Here is an 18,710-nt window from a genome sequence, read left to right as displayed (position 1 = left end):
CCAAACACACATCCTGTGTTTTTGTTTTATTTCATAAATTCCTTTTGATTTTTTTTTCCATTTTACTTTTCAAATGTGAATGTTCACAGTCATCACCACACAAAATTCAACCTTACCCGATAAAAGAGATATTTTTCTTGTTGATATAAAATAACAATAAATTCATCAAACTAAATTAAAAGAACAGCATGGAGCATGTCGTCAAGTCCCAGTTTTTTTTCCTTCCTTTCATTCGTTGAAATAATTGTCTTTTTTTTTTAAAGAAGCATCGGTACTCTCCCTCCCCGAAGGAACGAGGGATGAAACAGGTGGACAGTGGTGCTCTGGGACGCCTGGACACCAGGGATCCCAGATAAAATGTGTGATTGGAAAAAAACTAATGCTTCTGATTGACAAAAAAAAAAAAGTTCGAAATATGATTGGCAGAGAAATGTGTGACCCTTATAATACCTCATTTGAAATCCCAACATTACATAGTATTAATACAAGTGACAATTTTTAAAAACAAAAATAATGGATGTCATTTCTTCCTTTCTGAGTCACTGAAATAAGATTGGACACAGGGAAAATGGAGACACATATTGATACATATACACAGAAACAGGCATTTGCACTATTGCATACTCACAAATGAGCATTCATATTCTCATCCGCACATTGCTGCAAACACACACATTCAACACACATCCCAACATTTTTACCCATCAGACCACAGATGTCGGAGCTCTCTTTAGTTTTTCTACAATAATAAGGAAGGGTGGGAAAAATAAGCATTTGATTGAAATGGCATCATCGTGTGATTTTTCCTTGTCTATTCGTTCCCAAAAATTGGAAAAAAATAAATTAAATTTAACATTAAATTAAATTAAAAAGTGAAATAGTTGAAACGATTTGACCACATTGTGCCTGAAATGTTAATGCAGGTTTTTCAGTCCGTATCTCAGTCTGGAGTTTTTTAAAAATCATCCTTCATGCATTCGTTTCGTTTCAGTGATTCAGTGTTTGTCTTCGTTCTAGAGGGAGAGAAGAGGAAGAGGCAGGTACAACAGTTTCTCTGTTCAGTTTGTTAGTGGCTAAGTCCCCTCTCCCTCAATCTCTCTCTCTCAGTGCAGTAATATTACAACAGAGTAGAGTGACACTACTGAAAAAGCCTCCTGCTCTCACAGACTTACCTTCATCTCAAGACAGGACTAAAAAGAAAAAAAAAAAAAAAAACACAATATGAAGAACAATACATAACATAAGATGATTAAAACAAAATAAATAGATCTCTATTTCCCACCCACAAACAACCCATAATGAAATGAAAAGGAACTAAATGTGGAAAATTATTCTGAAATGAAATAATGCTTTCGAAGGAAAAGATAAACAGAATTTTTGATTTTTTCTTTTTTTCTTTAAATATAGAGATGTACACATTTTTCTTTTTGGACACAAATTGTGTTGAGGGGGGATGAATGGCGGGGGCAGCAGGTACGACAGAGGAGGTTGAAACAGGTGAGCAAAGTAGTGGTGACACTTCCTCAAAGGAGAAAAGGGTTGGTGCTCGCTCCCGTCGTTCCTCCGCCTCCCATTGATCCTCCTGCTCCCATCACTCCTCCTGTTCCAGCGGGCCCACCCAAAATCAGCTGAGGAGGTGCTGCGACTCCGGGCCCCAACAGAGACGAGCCCGGGGGTGCCATAGGCGAGAGGCCGCTGTAGGGCATGCCCATGGGGCTGGCCTGCATCATGCCCAGGCCCATTCCTGGAGCCCCCATACCCACACTCATTGGCCCCATGCCCATTCCTGGTGGCACCATGCCCAGCATGGGATTGGGAGGCACAGGACTGGAGCGGAGACCGCTCAGGCCAAGTGATGAGGGCTGAGGTGAGATGGAGGTCATTTGTGGAGCCACACCGAAAGGGTTGGAGGAGGCAGGTATTGGAGAAACCCCCCGACTGGAAATGGTGCTGCCCGGCGTCACCGCCATGCCAGGAGCAGGAGATGAGCCTGAGGGTCAGAGGTGATAGTTAGGCAATAAGAAAAAAACACAACACAATAAGAGTCCCTCAAAGGTATTGTCGGTAATGCTGAGAAACTAGCAACAGTACACTGGATTTTTAAAATGAGCCAACTGAAAAAACAAGCCCAGTGTTGCCAACTCTTTTCAAATGAAAGTAGCTCGCAGCACTAGCTCCAAAAGTGTTTTTGTCAGAGCATTTGATTAATTGATCGCTGTTTGGATGTAATGAGAATTTAACAAAAATGGATCTGAACAACACTACCAACCATACCTTTAACATCTGCCAGTACATTAGGTTCAACACATTTTCATATCATTTATTTTATTTTTTCCCATCAATATCAGGTTTTCAGATTTTCAGATCTGGAAACAACAACATGCCGGTTAATTGATTAATCAATCGACAGAAAGTTAATCAGCAACTATTCTTATAATCAAAATGCTTCTAAGATGTGAATATTTTCTACTTTTCTCTGTCTTATGTGACTGTAAGCTGAATATGTTAGTCGGACAAAACAAGACTGTAGTAGCAATGTGTTTGATTTGTGTTTAAGTGTAATTTTGCCTCCGAGCACTAGGTGGTGGTGTTTGGTACAGTCCGAGGCTGGCCAAGGGAAATTTAGGTTCATGCCAGTAATCACAGATGTGGCTGACGGGAAAGAAGCAAACAGTTTTTGACTGTGCTCCGACAACATCATGTGGCTGTAGTTGCTCTAACTTTGTGATAACTAGAATTAATCTTGCGTTCACGAGAATGGGACGGACGTGAGGTCACAGTGACCTTGACCTTTGACCACCAGAAAACATAATGCCTCTGGCCAGGGCTGTCACCGGCTAGGGGGCATAAAAACTTTTTAGAAGTGACGGACACAAAGGATTATAGACACTGGCGAGAAAATCAACGCATTATGATATAAAGTATTGATAAATACTGAAAATCGGTTTTCTGCGTACATGTCTAAACAATTCAGATCCATTAGCAGCCAGTAGCGGCTAAAGTATAGGACTTAGTCACTACAAAGACATTTGAAGGTGTCGCCTTGGGCTTTAGGGGACTGTGACAGGCAGTTTTCACTCCTTCTTTTTTTAGATCCAGCGATTCATCTAGAAAATAATTAGCAAATTAATCCATAACGAAAATAATTTATAGTTGCAGCCCTAGAACAAACTGTCGAGTTGCCATGTGGTTACTCATAAAGTACATTCTCATTTCAAGTTATTTATTCGACAACTCTTTCCTGTAAATGATTCACTTTTCACAATCTCTGTCAACGATATTTCCTTAAACCCTCAAAAGATAGGTTGACTTTTTCCTTGAATACACTTCCTGAACAAGTCATTGCTCTTTCCCTAGAGGATCAGCTTTATACTAATTCCTTGTTAAATCTTTTAAAAGGTTCCTTGTACAGCATATCTTGTATTGTATTGTCTTTTATAGTTGCATTTATAATGTGCCAGAAATGCTTTAGTTTAGTGCAACTCCAGAAAACACAAGTATAGTTCGTCACCAACGTGGTTGTTGGGTGGATAATTGTCTGCTTTTGATCTGGGGTGTTCAGAAGAATGAAGTTTTCTAAAGTCAAACTCTCTCCAGGCGCCTGGGTTAGCTCAGTTGGTAGAGCGGGCGTCCATGTATTAAGGCGTGGTCCTGACCGCGGCGGCCCGGGTTCGAATACGGCCTGTGGCCCTTTCCGCATCCACTCTCTCTCTCCCCCCTTTCAAGACTCTATCCACTGTCCTGTCATAAAAATGGAAAATGCCCCCCCAAAAAAAAAAAAAAAAACTCTCTCCATATTCGTGAGTTAATGGTCGTGCATTGTGTGACATTTAATTAGATCTTTTTAGAAAGTATTTAATCAAATGGTCATTTGTCAGCTGTATTTTATTGTGAAAAGGAACACAGCAAGTGATGGCATCTTAAAACTTTGTGTGGATCTAAATGGCTCTACCTAAAAATGCAAATACTTCCCAGGAATAGAGTAAGACTGTCTGTCTACAAAAGTAAACCTGAGTTTATTAAGTGCCATTACTTCACTTTTACACATGTAACACACGACAGCTATAACCAACCTGTGTTCTGGAGGAAGGGGTTGTGCGCTGAAGAGGAAGAGATGGAAGGAGGCGGAGGCTGTTTGGGTTTAGGTTTAGACGACACCAGGGAATCGAGATCCACCAGCGCTGCGTTGGGGCCGAGGAAGGACTCGGGAGTCTTACGAACAGGAAGTGAAGAACCAAGAGATGACAGGTCGAAGGGCACCGGTGAGCCTGTACTGTCACAGCCTGTTGCTGGGGACCCTCGTCGCTCTGGGTCTCCTGAAGAGGAAACGAAGGGGGAATAGAAACAGTAAATCAGAATACAAAAAAAACTTTCATTCATTATAATAAAACACAATTTAGACCTGCATTACCACAGATGCTACAGGAGGATGAAATGTAGGACAAGACAACTGTTGTGTGCATGCAACTGAAAATCTGCAATCTAAAATCCCTTTAAAAGTGCGTACCAGTACCTCAGTGTTTGTGAGTCCGTGTAGCTTTAAGTGTGAATGTACCTGTGCCGTTTGTGTGTTTGGCGGTGCCACTCCAGATGTCGGAGGTGATAAGGTCAGAGGCAGGGAGAGGCCCGTCCCTTGCCCAGGGGTCTACTGGCCCCCCCGAAGAGGACGTGCTGGGTGGCATTGGGGGGCCCCAGGGGTCGGCACTGGGGGGGGTCACAGCTACAGGGGAGGGGAGGAGACGCAGGGGAGGGGGGGGGGTTAAACACAACACCTTACAGGTACAATCCACAATAAGGAGGGAACAGGAAGCTGGGCTGGGTTCCAACACTGGTGTTTCTCTCCTTGACCTCTGCAGTCCCACTAACTTGACCGGGACAGTCGGCTGTCCACCATGTTACTTTCTCCTATTTAATATCTGAAGCTCAGTGGAGGTAAAGGAGAGATGAGAAGCAGCTACCCCATACAATAAAAAGGCACAAAAGGGTAAGAAAAGACACAGCTATGGTTGAGACACAGCCAGCCAGTCCTGAGTAGAAACAAGAGGATAAAAATCCCTGGTTTAGACACAGAGGGAGAATGGATTTAGCATGCTTGCTTTCCTCATTACAAACTGAAAGCATGTGAGTGTATGAGAAGATACAACAGCATGGTGACATGACAGAAAATGTGACAGGGCTGTAATGAAGACGGGAAATGGAACGGTGGCGTGAAGAGGAGTAAAGGTCGAAAAGGTCTTCACATCCTCTTTCATCCACAGAGCAGGACACGCTTCTCTTTTGATACTCGGCGATGAGTACATTTCCACCAACCTGACTGGCTACAGAGCGGATATACGTGACCAGCTGCTTACCTGAGCTCCCCCAGGGGTCGACGTTGTTAACTCTGTTGGACGTCTCTCCCCAGGGGTCTGGAGGGGGGGCTATAGAGGGCGGAGCTCCCCCACCCCAGGGGTCAGAGCTTGTAGGAGACGTGGGTGACGCTACCCCCCATGGGTCTGCGGGGGCTGTGCCCCATGGACCTGAGGCAGAAGGGGCAGGAACCGTGGGTGGAGGCGAGGGGCCAGCAGAGCCCACAGTGGCGGAGGCAGCAGCAGCGGAAGCCCCCCAGGGGTCCACGGCACCCAGCTCCATCAGAGCACCCTGTGCAAGAGAATATATTTATTATATATATATATTATTATTACTTTATCAAATGAACCAAGTCTGTGGAAATACGAAGACGCAAAATGAGTCAGTTTCTCAACCGTAACCTAAACATGAATGTAATATCAGAAAATTAAATCGATTGATTTGTTTGATTATTTTCGTTCTGTTTGGTTTTGGGGGAATTGTTTTGCTTTCTTTTGTTTATTTTGAGTTTGGTTTGAGTTGCTTTCAATCACCCGACTCATCAACATCAGACAACCAAGAGTCCTACAACTCCATCGAACGTGAGTAAAACAAATAACCCGATGTAACACGTTGGAACTGTCTGTATGGTGTCTACTGTGGCATCAGATTTTTACAAGGAAGCCACTACTATATGTATTAATGTTCCTATAGCTGTATTCAGGAAACTCACAGAACAGAGAAGTAGAAGGAGACAGAGAATTGAAGACCAGATCATTACATCAAATAAGTGGTGAAAGATATCAGATTGAACTTCTGACAATAAATTCTTAGTTCCTTGTCTGTTGTTTTGTATTATGCACTATACAGTCACATACACCAATTTTGTGGTTTGAGGGCCATCTGCGATCATCACAGAGACATGGTTTCTGCAGATATTTAACGCCCCAGACAAAGGCAGAATTAAAGCTGAAGTCTGGAACTTCAAGCAAATATGATAAAAAAACATTATATCTTGAAAGTAGTGCATGAGACAGATAACAGTTGGGCTGATTTCATGATACGGATTTAAACAACACAACGTTCGAGGGGACATGTACATTGAATTGTGAAAACAGAGAGGGGGACAAAGCTATAAGAAGTAATGTCAGGAGAGTGAGAGATATACAGATTTTCTTCTACACATACGTCCTCAGGCTTCGTCTTCTCCCTCCTGCTCTCCTCGAGGGCCATCTGCAGTCTCAGGTCATCACCTCTGCGCAGCCGCTCTTCCTGCCAATCACACACACTGTGATGTCAGCAACCTGAGACACACAACCTTGGAAAGCACACCACAGGTACAGATTTAGGATCAGTTTACAATTCCACAATTAAAGTCTGAATCGGTGGGAGTGGAAAGTGTAAACCCGATCTTTTAATAATCATCTTCAGTCAAGAGAAAACGTATGCAAATCAACCAATTCCTGCATTATTTGCAAAGGTTTGCAATTCTGTATAATTCTCACAGCATTTTGACAAATCACGATCAAATCAGACGAATGCTTGTCTCACACAGTAATAAGCTCATCCAGAACTGCCGTCACAAGACGACCTAAAATAACATGGAGAACTGAAGAACTGTTGTAGCGAGGTTTAGACATGGATGGGATGTGAATCCTCACAAACAGAATACTCGACCAACAGGAGTGGGAACAGCTGCAAAAGCAGCTGTGGTTAGTTTGCTTGATGACTTGCTGTCATTTTGAATATTCCACAAAAACTGCTGGCTGGTTTTAATCCGTTTGTGCCGCTCGTGGTTCAGTTGCTCACAATGCTGTGCATTAGGAATAGGTACCAGTCTTTTAGCTCAGCGCAGCGAAGCCACTTTATCTTCCAGCCTACCTGGAGCACAACAAGTTACAATAAAGAGAAGTGGAAATGACCACAGTTTACATAACCAATATCAATCAGATGCCTTGATCACCCGATACAGATCTTGCAGATCGTCCCAGGACATCCCTTCCTATTGCCACCGTTTATCCTACCTCTTTATAAGGAGGATCATTGACTATCAAACAGCAAAACACTGACTAATCCTTAAGGAAACAGGCCGTCTGCCTCTGCTATAGAACTGAGCAAGTCTTATGCTTTATATGACTAATGCTGGGCACACACTACACGAGAATCAAGATGATCCTGGGCCCAATCCACCTTCCCAACAATGGTCAGCAAAGACCAGTGTTTTTTACAGCCCCCGTCAATATTAAACATGTTCAATATTTATGATCGGATATCATGTTGTGTGTGGTGAACCCTGAGGACAGCCGATGACGCAGTCACGTCAGAACGATAGCCAATTGGGAACCAAGCTGACTGAAGAAGGAAGGACAAAAACTGCAATCATGGCAGGCAGCGGCCGATGCAAACGTGAAGCATAAAGTAGTAGAAAGATGGACCTCAGAAATGGAGGATCAACTTGTTGATTTGTGGCAACAACACAAGTGTTTATTTAATGTGTCTCCATGACTTCATCCATATTTTTCTTTGTCAATTTGCAGTACAAAGTAGTGCAAAAACTAACAGCTAATTCTTCCTGCCCATCGTCCGCTATGTTTGTTTACACTAAAGTCACGTTTGACTGCGAGAGATTTTGCAAGTTTTCCGGTTATGAGAGTCAGGACTCTTGTTGTTCATGAGTGGAATCGGTCAGTGTGTCGTATGCCGTTTCGGCCAAATCATTGCTCTCCACACACACAATAGGAACAAAACTGTTAAATGACACTAACCTTTAAAGACCCTGCATTAGGTTATAGACTAAACCAGTCAAGTGGTACAGTAGGTGCAGGACTCTAATCACTTACATACAACAGGCAAACACGTTTCGCACTCAGTGAACACAGTACAGGGAAGTTACAACAGGAGGAGATAGGTGTGACAGGTAAGGAAAATCAAGACTACAGTTGAAAGCATGCTATCAGAGAGGGTGACAGGGAGGACAGAATAATCAATGCTTACAAACCACTCAGTATTTCATTTAGTTAATTATGATAAATATTTGCCAATGCCATGCAAATTCAACAATCAAATTAGAGTGAATCAATTCTTTGGGTGCTCACTTTTGACAAAGATTTGAAAAATACCTACTTTTCACACTTTTTATGAGTGAAAGCACCGTAATAGGAAGTGACACTGCAGCAAACTAAATTATCTCAACCAAATTACTGCAGTCTGATGCAAATTTGTATCTTGAGGAAAATGACACATGACAAATATGAGCATAAATTAATTTTCTTGATTGATCAATACTTGATGTGTTTTTTTGAGAAATTCCAAATTGACAGAAAGACAGATAGTTGGTGACTGGATGGCCAGTCAGCTGGGCACACTCTCTGCCCCTGACCTTTTGTTGCATCTCTTTGCTGAGTGTGATTGCATAGCGGATCTCTGCGTCCTCCAGAGGGTCCTTGCTAGTCTGGGGGAGGTCAGGTGTTACATGATGAGAGCAAACCTAGGTGTATGTAGTGAATAATATCAGTAATATGCCTCTGTGTACACAGGTGCTGCAAAAGACTGTACAAACTGCAAACTTAGCTGTAATTAGTTATAGTTATGCTTTAAATCTTATCTTAGAGAGCAGTAAGGTAGCTGTGCCTGCCTTGAATATGCTGCTTTGGGTTACCTGCTCGGCCTCTTCTTTACTCATGGCTAAAGCCAGCTGGAGTTGCAGATCTTCCTCTCCGGTGCTCTGTGGCCAGGCCTGCTCAGGGTCTGCCCCTCCAGAGTGGGAGCCCACTGACAGGCTGCCCCCCAGGCTGGGTGCTGAGGGAGCTGAGGAGGCTGGAACAGAAACAAATAAGCACGGATGAGACTTTAGGCTTGTCTTAGGTTATTGCTATTGTGATCCCATCTTTCTTTCAGAGGGTAACACTGTAGCTTTGAGCATTAATGAATCTTTAAAAACATCTGTTTTAAGTACCCAGCTCACCACTGGAGGTCTGTGCCATCTTCTCTTTGGTTTTGAGGGCGTGGATCCTCTCCTCTCTTAGTCTCTCTTCATCTTTCAGCAGCGTCACCAGCTGTTTGGCTTTCTCTCGCACATTCACCCCCTGGAAAAAATACAGGCATAAGCACACAATCACATGCTGCAAAGTAAGTGTACTGTCTTAATGTTAAATATTACATAAACAGAGATACATTTAATTACTAATGCCATTATAACACTGTACACATTATTGTTAGTCTAAAGCTTGTTAATTTAACAAGGTTTCAGTCATAAACAGCCCATAACAACTTTTATGGCTGGCTTTGTTTGATCAACACATTGTAAAACGTCCTTGAATGACACACAAGCGGCATGTTTGACAAAGCGTGCCTGAATTCCACAAAGGTGGACCTTACTCGCCAATCACTTCAACTTTCTATGCTGCTTTGTGGGCATGGGCGTGTTTTTTGTACCTGGTCTTTGCCGTCCCTGTCTATGTACTGAAAATCCTTGAGGGTTTGGACTGCGTATATGTTCTCTCGGCACTGTTGGGCAACACGTTCTGAACCCGTCTTGATCAGGTACTCCATAAGAGTCATAGCCTGGTGAAAATACAAATCACAACAATGACCAACTGTAGAAAAGGTCTAGCTAGTGAGGTAGTAGAAATGCAAATGTTAAAGCAGTTCACAAGCTACAATTAGTCCCCATATTAGCTTCCACATCCATTTACATCCACACACTAATTACTACAGAATCGTGAAATATAGTTCATGTACTTCATAATATTTGTCTGAAATCACTCCCTCACTACATTGACTACACCTATACAATAAACACTCAATAGCTTATTCTGTAGTGGGCATTAAATTGAGATTTAAGTAGGGCTGTCCCCTCTTAGTCAACTAATCGGTTGTTTTGGTCTTAGTCGCCAAAGATTTCTTTAGTTGATTAGTTGTTTTTTATGCTTTTTTCATGCTGAAAGACTTATTTCCAAGAAACTTATGAGCACATCTCTGGTAAAAACAAGAGTTAAAGTGGTGCTTTTGTGTGGTTCTTTGCGGAGAAACACAGTTTTACAGATCTGTTGATTAAATCAACTAATCTAATCTAATAAACTAAATGTTGGACCCGAGATGGCGCCGTGGATGGCTGCCATGTCTCCAGCTCCTCCTGAACTTTACTCTTTTTACTGCCGACTGCTTGGTTGTAATTATGTGCATCTGATAAATGAAGAAACCCGAAACTAATCGATTACTCAAGAAAATCGCCTGAGTGTTAGTCGACTAAGAATTTCTTTGGTGGAGGACAGCCCTTGATTTAAGACACTCCTGGTGCATCATCATCATTCTGCATCCTCACTGACAGGTGAAGTGTTGCACAGTTATTCCCAACTTCATCACCAACACACACCTTGTACACATGTCTCCAGTTCTTGCCGTGGTCATTGAGGCGCTTCCACACCATGCTCATGATTTCTGAGAAGGCCACGACATTGTAGGTGAGATCAGCAATCTCTGACATCAGAGAGCTGCTGGGGCCCCATGGGTCATTGGATGTCGCCTCTCTAACCTGGACAACCACACAGCAGGGGACAAACTTAAAATTATCCTCCATCCAAACTGTCCGTGATAAGAATAACGTAGGGCCAATACTTTGTGACAATTTAACGGTGCACAGTGTTCTGAGTAGCAATGCAAACTCAATCACGAAACAAGCCAGAGAGAGGCAAACTAATGAATGGATAATATGATTAGATTTAGCTCATATTATGTCTAACGAGGGGAAAAGAGTGAGGAGGTTGCTTCAAAGAAATATTAGATTATCAGCAGCTACATTATGTCAAATGTGCTGCAGAGATACATTTAAGCCATGGATATATGGAGGATGTGGGTGTAAAAGAAAAAAAACAAGAGAGGAGAAAAAGAGAAGCCGGATAAGCAGAAGGACACACAACCTTGATTTCAGCCTCTGAATAGTTGTGGACGATGTTCTTTACTTGTCGCCGTAGTGATGAGGTCGACATGGCAACGGTCTGGCCGTCGAGTTCTGTTGCAATCTGAACGGCAGATGGAGAAGAAGGGTTGTAAAACATAGTTAATACAAAACAAAGAGCGACACGGGGCAAAGAACATTGTTATTTCAAACAAAGACCAACAAAAAAAGACTTAATTAAAAGAGTCAATACTTCTTCTTCTAAAAAAAAAAGAGTGAGTGCAGGAAGGTTAAGAGTTAAAAAGGCTAAAGAAGGTGTATGCAAGAGTCTGGATGAAAGAGTGGGAGACCTTGAGAAGAACAATCAGAGTGTGAAAGATGGTGTCTGTACCAGAGATCAATCTGAAATGTGACTGCTGGTATCAACAGAGGGAGAGAGACAGCGTCATGCACACCTGTTACACAAGAATGATGCAGAATAAGGGTCTCTCCTCTCGGTATCTTTTCGTTTTTTCTGGCTTGTGAGCCACTCATTCACGGAGTGCTATGTCTCAGTTTGTCTGTTTCATCCCGTGGCAACATTGGATCCCAAAACCTCGGGCATAGGGAGATGAAAACTATGGAGCAAGATTGAGATGAACATTAACAAAGAAGCCATACTCACTGAGAGATCACGGCTAAATCACAAAAACACAGACAAGAACAAGCTTAAACACTTTATGCTCGGTCTAATTCCAATATAACCATTAGAAAATAAGGACAAAGCAGATATTCAGCAACAAAATCACATGACCTGTTGCTGATCCACACATGGCTAATAGTCTCAGATACAACATATTAGTTATATACGTCATCTTATCAAAGTCAAGTCATAAAGCCCTTATTATTCTCTCAAGAACAAGATTCCTGAACCAATAAGACACAGAAGAGGAAAAATAACATCTTGTGTTGTTCCTCATACTTCACAGAATAACATCAGTTGACAAAGCTAAATTGTAGCAGCAGGATTCATAAGGAGCTACACGTTTTAGGAATAAGACACATGGTTCATGTTAAAGCACACAATATCTTGAGCTGCAACTATTACTCAATTAATCGATTAGTTGCCAACTATTCAATTAATCGCCAACTATTTGGATAATCGATTAATCGGTTTGAGTAATTTTTTAAGAAAAAAAAAGGTCAGAATTCTTGGATTCCAGCCTCTTAAATGTGAATATTTGCTGGTTTCTTTACTCCTCTATGACAGTATATAGGAGAGGAGAGGATTTGAGGACGTCATCTTGGGCTTTGGGAAGCACTGATCAACATTTTCACCTTTTTCTGACATTTTATAGACTAAACAACTAATCGATTAATCCAGAAAATAATCAACAGATTAATTGACAATGAAAATAATCATTAGTTGCAGCCCTACACATTTCAAACTTGTGATTCACGGATAATTAATTAATAATTCAAATAATTCAGCTAACCTATATCTTTCTATTAGGGTAAAGCTATGCAACAGCAGTACTTTTCAGGTAACAATATTCCTAATGATTAGATTGATAACACTATAAACTGTTATCTTGAACTGATATTACCAGGCTGTATCATCCAGCAGATGGAGAGTTAACCTAGAATGAATTACTAAAAACACTCCAACAGTGTGGGTAAAAAGACACAGGTCATACCAGTACAGCAAGACTTCTTAAGCTAACAGATGGTATGCAAATATGAACTTATTGAGACACTACGTGCAAGGGCATCTCAGAACATACAGTTGTCAAGCCTTGAAGTAACATGCAGGAGAGAAAAACAATGTTTTACTCCCATCAGCTATTAACAAGAGGTTGAGTGTAGAATGAGCATGTTGTCAGCAAAAACTGGATGATTGACAAGTGGGAAAAAACACTGTCTGGTGCAATAAATGATGGTTTCTGACTGTTATGCTACACTGGTCCTGAATGACATCAAAATCATGGAGTCCTGTCTGCTGCTGCTGCTGGTGTAATGGCATGCGGAGAATGATTTTGTGGCACAATATTGAATCCCTCCGTACCTACTGAGCATTGTTTTCTATTTGATTGCACAGCGGGCTGAAACAGTGTTGCTGACCAGATGCATCCTTTCACTGCCACAATCTGCATTTTCTTCCCAAATAGATGCCATGTCACAAGGCAACAGAGATGGGCAATACACCAAAAAAAAACTTTCTGAAACTGACATTAAAAGGAACTAATTCACCAAGAGAGATAACTTTGTTTCCATTATGTTTAAAAGCTCTCCATGAATTCTTATAAGAGCTAACCTTAACCATAACCTTTCCTGTAACAAAATACAAATAAAAACACCCTGTCATTATATCTAGTTTTTCTTCTGCCTCTTCATAAGACTGAACCATAATTATATCACTGCTTGAGTTTGGACATGTTCTTCTCTTCAGGGGCACTTAATGGAAAGAGGGGAAGTTTGAGCAAGTTCAGCAAAGGGCATTTAAGATCATCTTCAAACGCAGTGCTTGGCCACTCCCTCAACTGCCATCTCTCAAGGACCAAAGGGAGGAAGGCACAATCTTTTTGCTAAAGAAGATGATAAATTCAACCACTGCATGAATATTCCCTCCAACCAGGAAAATGAGAACTGGTAGGCAACCAAGAAACAACGCTGCCGTTCCCATTCCCCCATTCTCCAGCAGACATTACTGTATACTCACGCAGTGACCAAGGCCTATGGAAAGGAGGCTGGGTCATGAGCGGACATGTGGTTTGGGGATTGGGGTATTGGGTATAACACCTGCGCATTGTAACTCAAGCTGCGGTCGTGTGTTGCGATTGGTTCAATTTCGGCAAAGGCAGACCAGATTTGACTGCGCATGTGTTGTACCCCCAAAGATATGACGCGTGACCCAGACATTACAAAAAGTGAGATTTTCATGTTTTTTTATTATAAAGCAGGCTTAAGTCCTATATAAATACTGTGAAAGTATCGAAACGCTCTATCCACAGGGAAATACACACAGCCCGTATTCAGAAACTCTTCATTTGAAACAAGCTTTCAGGATTTTTGTCCATTTGTGATGTCCCAAATATAAAATATTTAGACCATTACACAGTTTTAAACGTAAACAATCTAAATGTGTCCCAGTTTATTCCTGGTTTCAGTGTATGTGAATAACATCTACTGAGTACACATGGACCAAAGTTGTTGCCTAGCAACACAATTATGTTGCTATTCCATCGCAATTCCGTCAAAATGCGCTAAAACGGAGCGTTTCAGACAGAGGGTAAATACAGGCATATTCAGGCAGACAGTACGAGGAAAATAAAGTGTTTTTTTATAAACATTACAGCATATAAACATGTTCTAGTAGAAACACAAAATACAAGTATGAACCTGAAAATTAGTATAATAAGGGGCCTTTAATAACAAGAATAAAAATGTTTAGAGAATATATGCATTTGGACATTTGTTCAGGGTTTAAAAAGTACTTTAGTAAAAACATTAATATGACAAATATGCTACACTAACGACACAACTGTGATGTCTACTTTTAAAGTGTTTTAAATAAGCCTGACATATAGCATTGTCAGTGTTTAGATTTGTAGTTCAGACACATATGAGACCATGTTGCATAACTGAACTTAAAAGGCAACTATTGCAAAAGCCAGTTAGTTCAGAGACTCCTGAAGCTCTGTACCAAAGTTCAGACACGCCACCTAATCTTTGATAAGGGACATAACATGCCCTTTGTATCTGAGGTTGTCTCAAATATCTCCGCACATCAGCTTTCATTAACTAAGTTTCAATTCTGCTGCTCTGAAACACCCTGGGGACAGAAAGTACAAAAAACACTTTGTCGTCTACTATGACAGGCAGATGCCTCACTTTAGATCAGCACATAGCACAGATAGGTCGAGCTAACGACAACAATGTTAATGACCTGTTGTAGGCAAGTGATTGAGTACCAACAAATCACAGTTACACTTTATGATATGAAGCTTAACCTAGATTAGCAACAAGGCGAAGAGTTGTCATTAAACCTAAGCCAACCTATTCCTCCTATCAGTTGCATGCAGTTGACGCTGAACAGCCCCACGAAGAAAGTTACCCACACACCCAGTTAGCACACAGATATCGCCAACAACCGTGGGTAACGGGATGAGATGTAAATAAATCTGGGATAGTTTTTATGTTATATTATCATTCTATGATATATGAGTTAATAGAGGAGAGGTGAGAAAGGGGTATAGGGAAATATAAGTTTAACTTCTACCTACTCCTTTTCGGACACTATTACTTTTGTTTTGTTTGTTATTATTTTGTATCTGTTTTTATTTATTTTTATGTTCAAAATAAAGTCATTCATTCATTCATTCATTCATTCATTCATATATACATTATATACTGTTTCTAATTCCTGTTTGAGTATTGACCAATTTGTTGCATTAAGAAAGTTTACACTCAAATTGTAATTCCTGTTCATTTTGAAGATTTTTTACCAAGTTACTGGTGTATGATTTATTATTTTAATAAAAAAGAACAATCACATAAACAATATCTATGTATTTATTGGTCACATTTTGTTTTACAAAGTTAGGAAAGTAATGTTTAAGCCAAGCCTGATGTTTCCTTACACATAAAAGAATGAATCCAGTCACTTCCACACAGTGAGGCATACAGCTTATTAATTAAACACTGGTGTCGGATCGGTACTCGGTATCAGCCGATACCGAATGCCCAGGTATCGCTATCGGTATCAGGACTGAAAAAGTCAGATCAGTGTATCCCTACTCAGAAATTAAATAAATGAACTTAAAGGTCCCATAGTATAAATAAATATTATTAAAAAAAATATATTATAAAGCAGGCTTAAGTCCTATATAAATATTGTGAAAGTATCAAAACGCTCTATCCACAGGGAAATAAACACAGCCCGTATTCAGAAACTCTTCATTTGAAACAAGCTCTCAGGATTTTTGGCCATTTGTGATGTCACAAATATACAATATTTAGACCATTACACAGTTTTAAACGTAAACAATCTAATTGTGACAGATGCCTCACTTAGATCAGTACACAGGATGTTAATGACCTGTTGAAGGCAAGTGATTTGAGTACCAACAAATCACAGATACAATGTATGATATATAGCTTAGCAACAAGGCTAAGAGTTGTCATTTAAACCTAAGCTAACTTATTCCTCCTATCAGTTGCATGCAGTTGACGTTGAACAGCCCCACGAAGAAGTTACCTACACACCCAGTTAGCACACAGATAACGCCTAACAACCGTTACCCATCCAGACAATAGAATAGAATAGAATAGAAAGCTTTTTTGTCATTGTATTAAATACAATGAGATTCACAGTTGCCACTTCTGGTCAGTGCGTTAAAACAAATACTGTCAAAAAAATGTCAAATACTTAAAACCTATAACAGGTAAAACACACAAACACACAGTTATAAAGCAAATAAAACAGGTAAAGTAGATGTAATAAATAAATAAATATAAACAGAAGTGTTACACTAGAAGTATAAAATATAAAAATAGATGTAATGTAAACAGAGATAATTGCACTTGTAAAATAGGTAGAGTAGATGTAATAAATTAAATGTAAACAAAGGTAGTTGCACTTGAGGTGTATATTGCATCAAGGATGTATTGCACAGACAAATGTATTTCACATTCAGTGTATTAAAGGTCCCATATCACGCTCATTTTCAGGTTCATGTTTGTATTTTGGGTTTCTACTAGAACATGTTTACATGCTTTAATGTTAAAAAAAACCACATTATTTTTCTCATACTGTCGTTCTTAATATACCTGTATTCATGCTCTGTCTGAAACGCTCCGTTTTAGCTCATTTCAACCGAATTGCGCTGCCAGGCAACAGCTTGGGTCCATGTTTACATCCTGTCAGCTGATGTTATTTACATACACTGCAACCAGAAATAAACTGAGACACATTTAGAATGTTTACGTTTGGAACCACGTTAGGGTCTAAATATTCTATATTCGTGACATCACAAATGGGCAGAAAATCCGGACAGGTTGTTTCAAATGCAGAGTTTCTGAATACTGGCTGTGTGTATTTCTCTGTATATTGAGTGTTTCAATACTTTCACAGTATTTATAAAGCACTTAAACCTGCTTTTTAATATCTCACTTTTTTACAATATGGGCCCTTTAAACCTAAGCTAACTTATTCCTCCTATCAGTTGCATGCAGTTGACGTTGAACAGCCCCACGAGGAAGTTACCTACACCCAGTTAGCACACAGATAACGCCTAACAACAGTCACCCATCCACACAACTGCAGCTCTCCCTGTCACACCTACCAAGTTAGCCAGATAGCTAACGTAATGTAACGTTAGGAAATCAAACAGTCATGTTGCTATGCTGGTAACCCAGCAACCAACGTTGTTAGGGTTAGAGTGAATGTGTCCTCTGGCATTATATACATCAGTGTTATGAAGTGCAGAAGCAGAATGTGTGTGTCACAAAATCAGTATGTGAAAGACAAGTTTACGAGCAACCACTGAAGATAATCAGCTGTCATCTGGTACTGTTATCTTACATTAGCCAGTCTCACCTGAGCTAATCCAGACAGTTGGCTGGCACTTTGACACCAGGTAAAGTATATAAACAGGGCTACAGAAAGGGTGCAGCTTGGCAGACAAACTATATCAAATTAAGCGGTGATATTCTCTGCACAACATCTAATCACACCAAACTATAAGCAGACGTGTTAAGGTGAGCTATCTGCCAGTGTGTCTGATATAATAAATCACTCTCTGCTGCTGGAGCAGATTAGCCTGCTAGCAGAGGAGCAGGTAGCCAGCTAGCTGCTGCTAGTTACTTCGTCCTGCTAGTAGACTGCTCAGGCTTCATCAAGCACACCTCCTGCTGCAGGACAATGTCTGACTAATATGTGTTAAATCACAAGACAACATGTCAATAGACACAGACGGACAGGCCACAGTAATAAACATTGATATATCCAGTGTGTACTGACCTGCTGTAGCTGAGTGTACGAGGAGATGGCCGAACTTCCGCTTCCGTTCTCGACGACAGGAAAGACCGCACCCCCTGTAGCTGTAGCTTTGTTTTCCTGCTGGATGGTGCTGTAGTAGAGGAGTCATGAATAATTAATTTAACTTTTTTTAACAGAAAAAATTAAAGTCCCAAATGAAAAGATGTAAAAAAAAAAAAAAAAAAGATGTTTTGACATTTTTTTAAAGCTTCAAAGGAGAGACACGGATGTAACTTTTCATTCATTATCTGGCCTGAAATACCACCCACTGTCTAGGAGAAAGAAATCACATCCTGTTTCATGTTCTGGTGTATTTATATATATAAAAAATAAATATAAATATATAAATATATATATATATATATATATATATATATATATATATATATATATGGTTCTTTATCTTGTGTGTTTTATATGTATTTATATTTATATTTATATATATATATAAATATAGGGAAAGAAATC

At 40.4% G+C, this 18,710-nt stretch overlaps 1 protein-coding gene across 14 annotated transcripts; it reads right to left on the bottom strand.

Annotated features, from left to right (window-relative positions):
* Nucleotides 1–11: 11 nt before the first annotated feature.
* Nucleotides 12–18,353, bottom strand: epn1a (epsin 1a). Of its 14 annotated transcripts, none has more exons than XM_074653381.1 (13): nt 18,225–18,352; nt 11,680–11,841; nt 11,247–11,348; nt 10,703–10,861; nt 9,763–9,891; nt 9,284–9,413; nt 8,987–9,144; nt 8,708–8,815; nt 6,517–6,600; nt 5,352–5,640; nt 4,556–4,720; nt 4,074–4,316; nt 12–1,990 (listed from the first exon to the last, which is right to left on the bottom strand). In XM_074653381.1, exons 3-13 carry the CDS (start codon nt 11,313–11,315, stop codon nt 1,524–1,526), a joined length of 2,001 nt encoding a protein of 666 aa, XP_074509482.1. In that variant the 5' UTR covers nt 11,316–11,348; nt 11,680–11,841; nt 18,225–18,352; the 3' UTR covers nt 12–1,523. The 14 variants fall into 14 exon arrangements, with proteins under 14 accessions (XP_074509482.1, XP_074509485.1, XP_074509484.1 ...); XM_074653384.1 differs by having other exon boundaries at nt 8,708–8,779; XM_074653383.1 differs by having other exon boundaries at nt 9,293–9,413.
* Between the last annotated feature and the right edge of the window lie 357 nt (nt 18,354–18,710).

This window comes from Sebastes fasciatus, chromosome 12 (assembly GCF_043250625.1).
Source record: "Sebastes fasciatus isolate fSebFas1 chromosome 12, fSebFas1.pri, whole genome shotgun sequence".
Taxonomy (NCBI): domain Eukaryota; kingdom Metazoa; phylum Chordata; class Actinopteri; order Perciformes; family Sebastidae; genus Sebastes; species Sebastes fasciatus.
This window is presented reverse-complemented; position numbering and strand designations above follow the sequence as displayed.